Source organism: Labrus mixtus, chromosome 24, assembly GCF_963584025.1.
Source record: "Labrus mixtus chromosome 24, fLabMix1.1, whole genome shotgun sequence".
Taxonomy (NCBI): Eukaryota; Metazoa; Chordata; class Actinopteri; order Labriformes; family Labridae; genus Labrus; species Labrus mixtus.
This window is the reverse complement of record NC_083635.1, coordinates 6212048-6225225: the sequence shown is the minus strand read 5'-3', so window position 1 is coordinate 6225225 and position 13178 is coordinate 6212048. Positions and strand designations below refer to the sequence as shown.

The following is a 13178-nucleotide window of genomic DNA, read 5'->3' as shown; positions in this document are numbered from 1 at the left end:
GCTGCACACATTTAGCTTCCTCCAAGAGTCAAACAGGGAATGTTTACTTGGTAATAAGCCATATGGTGGTCAGGCCAGACTGGGGCATGGTGTGACACCCCTGTTCCAAAGACCTTTGAGCCCTACTGTCAATGTAGGGTCACTTATCTCCTCAGTGTGACTGTCTGATTGTTGTTCAACATTATTGTAGCATCAACTTTTCAGCACGATTCCACCTTCAACAAAGTGAACTCAGCTCATTATTCTTGGATGTATTGAGATTGGGGATACTGGTCATACTGGCTTCATGTTAACCAATCTGCTGCCGGCAGCGTCATCACACAAAGGGAATTAAAACAGTGTTCACCCGCTGCAGTGATGATAATAATACACCAAACCCCTGACACATTAACTCACATTACCACTTGAATTAAATATTTTTAACAAATATTTCACGTTTTATTTATTATTTACCGGTGGAAAAACAAACATCAACGCGACAGAACCATCGGCCATTACCAGCGGCTGAGAGAGAGCCTCCACCCGCTGAACAGGGTGGAGACTGTGCATCTTTTTCCCCCTGCATGCAAGGGAGCAAAACGAGGTTGAAAATACCTCTAATAAGCTGGACACGACAATTAAACCAACAAATACAACAAAAAGGGGCTTGTGTTCAATTGCTTCTCCCATGAAAGAAAGCTGCGGCTCTTTTCCAAGTCGGCCCAAACGCCGCACGCCCTTTCTCCCCCAAGAAAAGGGATTGTTCAATGGCCGCATTGGGGGGGCTCACAGACCCCCATTCAAACACACAAAACACTCACTAAACAGGCAACAGCACATCAAACATCTGCTTGTTTGTCCCTTGCCTTTAAGAAGAATGATACAACACTGCTGCTCCTCTCCCTGCCTCATTTCCTTTCCTTTCCTTTCCTTTCCCGAGGATACAACATAGGATGGATGGGCTGACATTTATTCATGTTTGACATTTCTAGGTTATGAGAATGGCTATTTAAAACAGAGAGACAGGAGTATTATAGGATTAAAACATACCAGAATAGTAACGAAAATCTGCTTACAGTCGAATGGGATTCACAAAGAGGGTCCTCTCCTCTCCGGGGCTCTCCAATGGCTGCAAACACCTCTTCCCTCAGGTGGAAAAAAGAGGGAAAGTCCTGGTAAAATACGTGTAATTATCTGTTTTAAATGTAGTTTAAAAACCGCCCGTTGACCTCATGTTTTCACACGCTGCCTCGTCTACATACACAGACCCTTTTCCCCCCTTTCCCATTCTTCTCTCCCTGAGCTGCTGAGTGAGGAGACACGCTGCGCGTCTCCGTCGTTTCCTGTCCAGCCCTGGTCCAGCCCAGAACACAGTGGTGCCTTCAGGGGCCGTAGGAAATGTGAAGAACCACGAGGGAGAAGAGGACAGACAAGAAGATACTGCAGAAAAACTGAAACCTTGTAAAAAGGAGAAAAAGAAGCAAACTAGTCCCTTATTATAAATTGATAAAAAGCCCTCTCTATACATCACAATAAGATAAAAAGTTAAATCTATTAGACAAAAGTCATGATTATTAGATACAAGTGAAACCTTAAAACAACTGAACAAGTCAAATTTTACACAGTCATCTTTTTGACAAAGGTAGTACCGGTAATTTTATATTATTATTATTATTATTATTATTATTATAAGGAAAGGTAAATATACTAAATATATATCTGATATTTATATTTGATCTCGTAATTTTTTATTTTTTTCACGTAGTAATCATAACTATGTATGTTATTTTTAAAAAGCTACGTTGTTGTTTTTTACTAACACTTCTAACTTCTCTTTGACACGACTAGAGAAAGGATACAAAATTCGTTTTTACGAGTTTGTCTCGGGTAAACTGGGGGCATCTAAAAAGTCCCGGTGGGAGAGTTTGTTTTCATCTTTTGTACAGTTGATGCAGTTAAAACTCTGCTTTCCGAGGAACAATGAAAGCATCATCAGCATCCAGTAGATAATAGCCCCATACAGCCAAAGGCAGTTAATAAATATAAAACAATATTATCACTCCTACTTGTAAAATTAATTAGAAGAACAAATAGAAGAATTCAATCAAATACATTTTCCTCATGATGCTTTACAGTTTAAAAGATGAAACCCTCAAATATTAAATATATAAAAAATGAATAATTTAAATGGACAAACTGCAACCATTCATGGAAGTTTTCTTTCCTTCTGATGTTCACTTAAAACCAGCAGCAGACAAAAGGGGACTTGTTCCAGATTAGGAGATTACGTGTCACCCATATGGACACATGGCATTACTAGCCCTTCAATCCCCCCCATTCATCCATTTTCTGACTCAGAATTACAAAACATCATTTTAAAAATGCTCTAATCCCCTCTCTAAAATCCTATGAATCTGACACCATGTGTTGCCACACAGAGTCAATATTTTCTGCCTTTTTACGCTCTCTAATCCCAGCTCTGGGCTCTGGGCGTTGAACTCTGAATCAAACCCAAAAAGTGCCACAAGGCAGAGAGGAATATTGTTGCAATTATTAAAACATTGTGTGGAATAACAATTTTTTAAAACTGGCTTTTAACCACAAAAAAAATCAAAATACAATGCGTTGTCGCCATCTAGTGGCCAACGAAACATATTGCATGTTCAACTTAATTTTGCTGCTTAAACACCAGTTTTATATCATCAAACTATGACGTAGATATAATCGCTCTTTGTGGGATCTCATAAGCAGCATAAATACACTGATGTGAGACAGTTTGTCTTTTCTCCAACACAAACTTTCTCTCTCTCTCTCTCTCAGTTCAGACCTGTTTTGGATCTGGTACACCGGGTCACTGCACTGATGGTCACTGACTCAGCCTGCAGCAGAGGCAGCAACGCAACACTTCTTATCCTCATGTTGGAACACATACAAGAAAAGTGCAGCAGTTTAAAGAGTATATTTTAGATTAAACATGCTGCGGTGATCATTTCAAGTCTGACTAAACTCACAATCGTGAAGATTTGTGAGTATTTTGACTTTGACTTGAGACAGTAGAATCAAACTTTTGACTTTTTCTTGCAGGACACAACGACGACCTTTTCCTGATTTTCTTTTGGTAAATGGTAAATTGACTTGAGCTTGTATCATTCTTTTCTCGTCTTCTGACTACTCAAAGGATGTTTTCACCCCAAGTCACACCTACACATTCACATACTGATGGCAGACGCTGTTATGTAGTGAGACCATCAGAAGTAACTCATCCCATTTGTACGCATTCATACACCGCCGATGAAGCAGCGGGAGCAATTTGGAAAACATCGGAAATGTTGCCGCAGGAGTTGGAACCCTTGACCTTCCGGTTGAGAGACGCAATTCTACCAACTGAACCACAGCCGCTCCCATGCACAGAAACTTGTCATCCTACTCTGACTGGTAGAGTCAAAGGTGCAACGTTGCAAACAGCAGATATTGTGGAGGCAGCTTGTCTAGAAATAATTGATTTCAAGATACTTGTTTTGATGATGTCGTTAATACCGAGAACAGCAAGATGCAAAGACTTGTTTTGTAAAGATCCAGTTTGTGTTGTTTTTAACTCCAATATTTATTTTCTTTTTTTATTGTAAGAAAGCAGCAACACAATTAAACACACTTTATCAAACATGCAACAGCTTCTAAAAAATATCCTGCAATGTCCTCACTGGCCAAATGAGCACATACCTACAACCTTGTTACATTTCTAAGACATATCGAAGTTCACAAACATGAGCAGAGGAGGCGGTTCTGTGAAAGGATGTTTTCTCTCTAGAGGAGACGTGTGAGTTTCAGTCTCTGCAGCACTGTGGGAGTGATTCTATCAGAGGTACGATGAGGACATGATGCACAAACGTCAAAGGAACGCACGCATGGAAACAGAGGTTGATGATATCGGAGGATCAGATCAGATTTGTCTGCAGAATAAAGCCGGCGGAGTTTGCTGGAGGAGCTCAAAGTGTTAGGTGATGAGGGGAAGAATCACTCTGCAGCAGGGAAGTTCACGCGCTCGGTGCAAAAGTTCATGATGAATCCTTGCTGGGTGTTTATGATCCTTGTGGGCTTCAGGATCTCTGATGCTGCAACTCAGGGGCAGAACACCTGCACATTCAACGGTGAGATTTTGCAACACAAATTCAAGCTTGTAATTATTCGTACACTTATAGTAACTGATATTCAGTAATAAGTAACAGTACAACTTCTAGTCATTTGATAGAAATGAGCAGGACTTCACTGTGAGTTTGTGGTTACAGTAGGACGGCGATTAACCCCCCTCATTGCAGTAACGCCTGTTCTTAAAGGGTAAACTTGCAGCAGCTGTATCCGTAGAAAAATCAGGCTGGATATTTCTGTGATTTTGTCTGGAAGTAGCAGAGGTAGTAAATAAATCCTATAGTGAAGAAAAAGAACAAAGACAGGTCTAGAATTACAGTTTAACATGTACAAGTCTTGAATTCAAAAGTGAGATGAAGCAACAAAGAATTATCGGATAAACGTTGAAATACTCAGTTTGCAGGTAGGCCCCTTTAAAAGTTTGAGTATAAATGATAGAATTCTCTTTTTATCACTAACAAATGCACGGTAGACTACTTTAATGTAGTCCACCTGTACAGAGCCCATTTGTTTAGTTTCTATATCACTTGGTGGATCAGGAGCAGTAATGCATCATGTCATGTGAGCTTAATATGTTATATTCCTCAACAATCAAGAGGTGGAAAAAGGACAAGTTTACATGGGGCTACAGAAGTAAACGTTTCCAAAAATTCTTCTTAACGGGAACATACTCGTTAACTTCATTTCTACCTGTGAGGTTGACTTTGACTTTGAGATGACTGTTTGGTAAATCTCATGGCTCTGACATTAAAGCGTCTTGTAATAACATATACAGTATGAAACTTTTTTTTTTTTAAAGATGATTTTTTTGGGGAGTTTTTACCACTTTACTCCAGAGATAGGAGGGTGGATTCATAAATCAGGGACAGAGAGAGAGAGGGAGTATTTGTCAGTCTTTCTTTTTATATTGCACTTGCATGTTGAATCAGTCTCAAACATCCCATATAGGGATTTGAATATGCACCATTCAGCAGAGAGAACTCATGGCATTGTGATTGCTGTTTACATAAAGCACACAAGGTGTTCATTTCGCGCACTTATCCCTGCAAAGGAAGAGCACCTCTACCTTAAGTGTGAGACTGGCACACTTGAGTCACTCTGTGGCTGAGTCAAGGGTGCCACTCTCGCAGTGGAATAATGTCTGTTTTTTCGAGTGAAAGGCGAGGCAGGGTGAAAGAGGTAAACGTGCAAAGATGTGCTCTTATTGAAGACATTCCGTGTGGGGGAGGAGGTGCGGTGAAATGACGGGTTTCAAATGGCTGAATTTCAGTTTAATTCAAAGAAATGTATGTCTGCAGGAGCTGCGTTCCCTTTGCAAAGTGTTTGGTTACAGAGCAAACCTCTTGACTGAGTTTACTGACACAAGCATCTTCAAGAGCACACACAGAGACGTTACCTTGTGCTGTATGTCTAAGAAATATGTCTTTTTATTCTCTCTCTAGACAAACTTAAAAGTGTCTGCGTAGCTGCTGGAGACAGCGTCTCTGTGCCGTGCCCGAACATGACGGGCGAAGATTTCAGATTGAACCTTTTCAAAGACCAAGAACTGATTTACAACCACAGCTGCAGCCACAACAACAAAGCACCAGACTGCAAATTGCCGTTAAGGGTGGATTTGCAGCTGCACAAAAAAACAGACAATGACTCAGTCAGTTTCCTGCTAATAGGAGTGAATGCCAGCCGCCACGGCGTGTACAGGTGCGAGGGCCAGGTCAGGTTCCCTCCTCCCCTGCTTCCAGCTGTGCCAGGAGCTGCGAGCATACTGGTACTTATAGAAGGTAAATATTCCTAACATGTGTGGTTACATCGACATAAAGTCCACTGCAATGAAACCCTCGCTGAATGTTCTCTTCCAGGACACCAGTGCAAGGTCCCTAAACAGGAAAGCAGCGACAACCCCTGGATTTGGATTCTGGCTCTCGTGTCAGTTATTCTCTACAGCGTAATCATCACCGTCTCCGCCGTATTCTTCTGGGTAAGAAAGTTTGCATGTGCGAAACAATATCACCAAGACGAGGAGAGAAAACTGGAGATCCAAACTCATCGACAGAAGCACGACAGAGACGCTCAAAAGAAACTTAAACTGACAGTGACTCCTCACGCTTTTCTCTTGGATAATTGATGCCTTTGACAAACTTTGGTTTTTGCCAGGACTAATAATGCATGCGATGCTGAGCAGTGAGTGCTGTCAGACGGGGATGTGTCCTGCTGTTTGCACATTTTGAGCCTCTGCTTTGGTTTAAAGCTCGTCTGGACCCCTTACTAGCCGGGGGGCCCCAAGCAGTGGCCCGCGTTGCCTGTTGACGAGCAGCGCCTCTGTAAATTGGAAACAGAGGTTGATGATACTGGAGAATGCAATATCACTCAAGCACATAGCAATATTAGAAGAGTAATGTACGGGGGGGGGGCAACATCTCCAACTGAGAGTTCCTCACAGGAGCTTTAAATGAGATCCAGTTTACTTGTGGAAAGATCCTGAAATGTGGTGAAATGAACCTTTAGGAACATGAAATGTTGTTCAGCAGCCTATATATGTTTTTCAGGTGAAACTGAGGAAGACGGATTCTCAGAGCGACTACATGAACACCAAACCAAGAGCACCCAGGGGCCAAAGGAAGAATCGAGGCGTTCAAAATCCTGCGCCACGCTACTTCTGATCAACCTGCGCGAGAGCCGAGCACTTCCCTCAGAGTTCCCACACCCTTAAAGGACCAACCTTGGAGTGGCTCGTCCAAAAACACAGAACATTTAAAGCTCTTCTCACACTCACACTCCTGAACATTTCTACAACACTTCAGGACAGCCTGTTGCTGAAATCTTCCCGAGGTTCTTATTGACACATGCACCTCACAGAGGGAAGTTATCTCTGTCAGAGGGGAAGGGATGAGGGGGGGGGGGGGGGGGGGGGGGGGGGGGTCGTCTCAGGAGGCAGGGCACGACTCCAAAAACAACAACGTCCGACATGTCAATGTTTCATTACGTAAACAGAGTTTGCAGAGCTCGATTAAATCTGTTGGATGTCCCCCAAATATTTGTTTTTTTTCTATATTTCATGATGTGATCACATTCCATCACTTGGAACGGACGCTCCGCCTCGTTTGCAACGCTTCACCAGAAACAGACGGACTCTTTGCTGCTAGCAGTAGTTGAACAGGAAAAGTAAAAGTTCATGATTTTAAATGTTGCTGTAGAAAAATGGAACAAGAAAACCCAACGCCTCTCTTGTTTGCTGGCTTCCTGTGTCACTCTCTCTCTCTCTCTGACACACACACACACACACACGCACACACGCACACACGCACGCACGCACACACACACACACACACACACACACGCCCCCCCCCTTTGTGGTCGAAACATGGTTGTGTGTGAATGAGGGGATTGAACCACAATCTACGTGGTTCTCTCAGCCTTTGATTGTTGATGACTTGTGGTCAAGGCTACATTATATTATAAATCCTACAGCTGATAAAGATCACACTTCTCTTTTAGTGTGCCCACTCTCGTTTCTGAGAAGTCTTGACGGAGAGTCGAGGTTTGCTAAGAAGACACACAACAGGGAACGGCACACATCAAACAATAACAAGTCTGCACCGTTTCCTGCCTCCCTCCACTTTTTCTCTGCTCCTCGAGCTTTTTGCAGATGTGGCTGCTTGAAAAAAAAAACCAAAAAAACAACCATGCTCACCTTGCACTTTCCGTGCAGTTATAGCAGCGCACACACACACACACACGCACACACACACACACACACACTGGTTTTATTGGTTTCATCCAGCTACACGATCTTACTCATCGGCGAATGCAAGAATCAGCAAGATTAACATATTAAGTTGTTTTCCAACCCCGAGAGTCACACATGACATGACGGATGACACAAAACCAAAAAAAAAAAAGTTGTTAAAAGTGATCTGGAAGGAGTGCCATAAATCCTCTAAAACTTGATTTCTTCAAATGTGTAGGACTTTAATATCCCAGCCTTCTGACCACATACGAGTGTTACGTTTTACAATCAATTAAAGCTCCAGCTTCATGTCCTTCAAGCTATGTTCCTATTTACTTCATGTAGACATCGAATATATCGTTTGAAGATAAAAGTTATCCAGACACAACACTCATTTAAATACTTCATGTACAGATTCACATTTATTCACTTTGAGATGTTTACAAATCAGTGTGTTCAGGCAGAGACTGACATACGTCCTCAAGATCCCAGTTGCTCCATTTCAGGTTGTTTTTGGCCTCCGTGGTGTTCTGGATAAATCTGTTCCCTGAGAAACTCCTTCCTTTTTTCCTCAGACATAAATTGCAGCCCCTGCTCTGTTACCTGGGGAACAGGATTAAGGGGGGGGGAAAAAAGTAACTATCACTGCTGAAAATGAATCTTTCATTTGTAGTTTTACGAGGCATTGTGTGAAACATCAGAGATTTATTGTTGTGGAGACCTTGTGTCCTTCGTAAAAAAAAAAGAAGGAATTTAAGTCTCACCATGACAGGGTCATATCCCAGAATCCTCAGATGGCGGATCCTTACAGCCAGGGGACCCCGAGGACGAGAGGTGCCGAAGCAAACAGCGGAGGGTGGGGCACAGAGTACCGCGATTCTAGGGGATTAAGAAGAGAGTTTCCCAGCTTGAAAAAAAAAAAGTCAAAATATGAATTTTGATGCATGCATGACCAGATGGAAATGAAGAAGATCACTGTGAGGCTAAAGAATGAAACATGAGCAGACTGTGTGGGGGGGGGGGGGTTTTCCACTCTGAAATGTAGACGTCGTTTGACGCACACATCTTTAAATCAGTTTTATTACGTTATTGTTTTTTCAAAAGGCTTTTGTCAGTAACTGTTTTTCTTCACCTCCCCCCCCCAAAAAAAAAAGATCGATGCATGTATTTGATCATAGTTACTACAAACTATTTGAGCTATTTGTTGTAAAGTTCTTGGTTAAATGCAGCAGGCTCAACAGGAAACAGTGGAAGCACCCAATCACCAACTGACAGAAAAAGTTTGCAAGAAAGACATACAGTGAGAAAAGTAAGGTCTATTTTCTTTTACATGTCTCCTCATTTTCTTTCCAGTCTGACTTTAAATTATTCATGTTGGAGACTGATAAAATGCTCACGCTCTAGGTTGTCCTATTTTATCTTTACAGTATTAAATAATGTAACAGAAGACGAGGCGCAGGTACAGCTGAAATAACTGCACAGATAAAAAGTTTAAAGAGAGAAATATACATTCAAACAGATGACTAGCTGCATGATATATTTACAGGGGACTGTCTGTGCACAGTTGTGTTAAAGTTACAAAGAAAAAGGCACCAGAGAGATGAGAGATAATCAGAATAGAGAGTGGCTGATTCAACTTTTGAGAAGTGTCATTAGCACAGACTTCATTTGAATCCAAACCTTGACATGTTTGAAACATGTTTGCTCAGTCAGTGAAGGTTGTAGTTGTAGTGAGCTACACCAAAAGTACGCTGCAGAAGTCGGCACGGTAACCCTGCAGGTGTTTTCTGCTGCATGCTGATGTTGAAGTCTTACCTTTGACTGCTCTCTGCTGGAGGACTGGTGGCTTCAGTCACAGAGGTTTGGTTCGGCAGAGGTTTGGTTATCACAGCATCTGAGAGTCAAGAGTGCACACATGTAGTTTCTATGGTAACAGTTTTAAAAAGAAAGTTTGATTCTGGTTCAAAAAGAGAGACTACAATGGTGAAATAAAAACAAGTTAAAAACCGATGCCTCACGTTCTCTCTATTCAACCTTTCACTCTTTACCTATGAAGTACACGTTCTCCACCACAACCTCCTCCTCTATCAGTATTCTATCGGCCTCGTCCCCCAGCACATCCCGCAGGCACAGCGAGAGCACCGAGTTGATAGACGGGTGGACGGGGGTGTAGTCTACCAGGAAAGACGAGGGGACGGTCAGGGGCCGAGAGAGCGCAGGGCGATCAAGACGGAGGCACAAGTCCAGCATCCGTAACAGTCTGCTCTGGTTTTCGAGGAACTTTGGTGCTGGGGGGAAACAAGAGGAAAAATTGTGAAATTGTAGGTGTGTGTGTGTGTGTGTGGGGGGGGGGGGGGTGAATAGTCAAAGAGCTGATAAAAACAGTCTTACATGTCATCTGTAACTGCTCCACTGTGCTCTCCTTCAGGAGCTTCTCCAGCGGTGCAGAGGGGAAGTGGCCGAGTATACACAGAGAGAAAACGGCCCGTAACAACTCAAACCTGGACATCTTAGGCAGATAGGACTCCAGAACCTGACAGAGACTATCCAGGAACCTGCAACAGAGACTTGAAGTTCAGCATCTCACAATAATGTCCCTTCACCTCTGGAGCGTTGTCTTTTTGGAAACTTTTTTCTGTAGGTTTTAAAATGATGCACAAGATGATCTGCCCTTTATGATCCCCAACTACTTTTAGGAATTGCTGATTTTTAATCCACCTTTAAAAGTAGGTGCTTTAAAAAGTTTATAGAGAAGCACTTAACGTCTTTAGAGCAGAAGATAGCGTACGTATGCTTTGAGAGCTCAGAGCAGACAGCAGTCTTAGGAATTATGCATGTAGGAGTACAGTCTGAATGAAAGGGACATGTGAGCGACCTACTGCTGTCTCCGATGCTGCAGATCATAGTTGAGGGAGGAGTACACCTTCAGGACACAGAGGAGGTCTTTCAGTGTCAGAGCATCCGGATCGGCGATCACTTTCTCGGCAAACTCCTCCATCAAAGCGTCGGGACAGAAGCCGAGGCTCTCGAACACAAACAGGAAGAGGACCACCTGAGGAGGGCGAGACAGAAGAATGGAAAGAAACGAAGGCAAAGTTGTGTCTCATAAAGAACCGAGTGACTGATTCAGGCTGCTGGAAAAAGCCGGCGGCGGTGTGTTGCGGCACCTGTTTGTTGGTCCACATGTAAATCACGGAGGCCACGTAGTCTGAAATGTCTTTGAACAGATCAGAGTCTCTGTAGCGCAGATCCCTGCAGGACAAGAGGAGTTTGAACAATCTGTTGAACGGGATCCCATTCAGGTTTTCTACCAGAGGGGAAGAAGAAAAAAAAAAAAGAGGACGAGCAGGTTGATTAAACTAAGAGACAGAAATCTTTTGATGAGTATAATTTTATATTTCAGGTCTAGTTTGCCACTTTATTCAAAGTAGACTGTGAATCAAAGATGATGGGTTTCATTAAAGGTTTTACCTCTGATATTATTGGTGCAGACATCCAGCAGGGGTTTGGAGTGGAAGCCCAATGTGACCATAGTGGAGATCATGTGCAGAGAGTTAGGAAGGCTGAACTGGTCTTTCATTGATACAGCCTTACCCTGCAAGAAGGATTCAAGAACAGGTTAAAAATGCAGCTCAGCCCTCGACCCTCGTCAAACCACTTCAACGTAACAAAGAGATAAATGAAGATAAGAAAGGGTCATCTTCAAGTTGAAACTTGATGAATGTTAGAATCATGTAGAAAGGGATCTGAGCAGCATATGGTCACACACCAACCTCTAGTTTACGTTTCAGATGCAGTGGGGTGTCTTTCCCCAGCACACGCATCATAGTTTGGAGAGACATCACACTCTGGATCGTGGGAAGTTGGGCCTCAACTACCAGCCTAAGAAACAGCCGTAAATCAAAAGAGAGAGCTGAGCTATAGTTTTTGAAAATCTTTAAAGAAGCTTATCGCGTCACTTGGTAGTCCTGACCTCATGCCGTCCTTCAGTGCTGAAACATTGGGGCTGTTCTCCATATTTTCAAGACAGGAGGCCAAGATGGACAGGCCCTTCTCATCAAAGTCATTCAGATTCTCCTGTAAAAAAATAAAATCATGATTAACAAGATGATGCAAAAATCAAAAGAAAGACACGTCCCCTCGTTTTGACCATTTGAACATGTTACCTGGCAGGCTCGGAGGAAAGTCTGGACCACTCGGCTGCCCTGCGGAACTCCGAGATTGATCATACTTATGAGAGAATAGGCCAAATCCTCGCTGTGCACGAGCCTCACATTCTTCATGGCCTCTTGCAGCAGCTGGTCGAAAGCGTGATGCTCGAACATCAGCCTCAGCTCGTAGCGCCGCTGCTCGTCGGTCAACTTCTTCATGCAGGACCACATGTGGGTGAGGCAGTTGCTGACCTCTCGAGGCGTGGGTGAGTACTCGCAGGTGAGGTCCAGCACGTCTGACGGGGAGCCACAGCCCTGCAGGTGGTCCATGAAAGCGGACATCCACGGTGGCCGACTTGAGGCAGGGTCATCAGACTGGACCTCAGCGGGAAGTGAAGAGGAGAGACGCTCCCTCTCCTCAGAGTCCTCATTGTGTGTCCCATCCTGTGAGTAAAACCTTACTGAGCTGACAAGACTTCTACTCAGGGATGTCTGGCTTTGCCCTGCACCCAGAATGAGAGCCAACTGCTTAGATTTGTCCTTGATTGATGTTGTCAACAGGGAGCTGCGATGTTGACCAAGAGAACCACGGCTGCAGAAGCGAAGAGCCCATCTCACAACCTCTTTTGTCACCCGCACAGACATTTTAATATGACAATTAATTAATGTTTATCCTACTCTTTTCACATTACTAATATGGACGCACTATAAAATATTTTGAAAATTACATTCAAATGATGTAAAATGCAGTATTTTGGCTTAACTGCCAGCAAGGTCACCACACAACCTCTTTCAAAGATGTAAACACCGGCTAGTTTTACACCCGTTACTTTACTACTGTAGCCTTAGAAAACACACGACTAACAGCACAACGTAACACTTACAAAGTCCTAAAGCACGGTGTCATAAAAATGAAAATGTTTCGCGAAGATACCTAAAACCAAATTACATCCAAACATAGTTTGTCCAATCCATGTTAGCTAACGTGATTCTCACACGCTGCTGCTGCGTCCGTCGCCGTAATCGCTCCCCCTCAGCGCGTTAAGTCGAGAAGGTACCGTAAAAAAATAATAAATATATATATTTTCATAATATTTAACAGCAGGAGAAAATGTTCTGCTCGCTATTGTTACATAGATTTCTGACATTTAATACAATTAATCAGAGATTATTTTAAA

At 43.0% G+C, this 13178-nt stretch overlaps 3 protein-coding genes across 7 annotated transcripts in view; 1 reads left to right on the top strand and 2 right to left on the bottom strand.

Annotated features, from left to right (window-relative positions):
- Positions 1 to 1337, bottom strand: part of raph1b (Ras association (RalGDS/AF-6) and pleckstrin homology domains 1b) — a 50766-nt gene extending 49429 nt beyond the window's left edge. For 2 of the 5 annotated variants that reach the window (XM_061032972.1, XM_061032975.1), the window contains exon 1: positions 1056 to 1337. The gene's annotated coding sequence lies outside the window, so the exon portion shown is untranslated. Of the gene's footprint in view, positions 1 to 1029 lie in introns of all 5 variants that reach the window. The other 3 variants (XM_061032976.1, XM_061032977.1, XM_061032974.1) reach the window with 2 other exon arrangements.
- A 2462-nt stretch (positions 1338 to 3799) lies between these two features.
- On the top strand, positions 3800 to 6866 carry LOC132959809 (T-cell-specific surface glycoprotein CD28-like). The gene is made up of 4 exons (XM_061033028.1): positions 3800 to 4127; positions 5568 to 5903; positions 5982 to 6100; positions 6669 to 6866. Exons 1-4 carry the CDS (start codon positions 4037 to 4039, stop codon positions 6780 to 6782), a joined length of 660 nt encoding a protein of 219 aa, XP_060889011.1. The 5' UTR covers positions 3800 to 4036; the 3' UTR covers positions 6783 to 6866.
- A 1377-nt stretch (positions 6867 to 8243) lies between these two features.
- On the bottom strand, positions 8244 to 13021 carry fastkd2 (FAST kinase domains 2). Its single transcript, XM_061033026.1, has 11 exons — positions 12016 to 13021; positions 11823 to 11926; positions 11623 to 11731; positions 11321 to 11444; positions 11017 to 11156; positions 10729 to 10901; positions 10241 to 10404; positions 9898 to 10137; positions 9665 to 9743; positions 8614 to 8728; positions 8244 to 8452 (listed from the first exon to the last, which is right to left on the bottom strand). Exons 1-11 carry the CDS (start codon positions 12643 to 12645, stop codon positions 8330 to 8332), a joined length of 2001 nt encoding a protein of 666 aa, XP_060889009.1. The 5' UTR covers positions 12646 to 13021; the 3' UTR covers positions 8244 to 8329.
- Between the last annotated feature and the right edge of the window lie 157 nt (positions 13022 to 13178).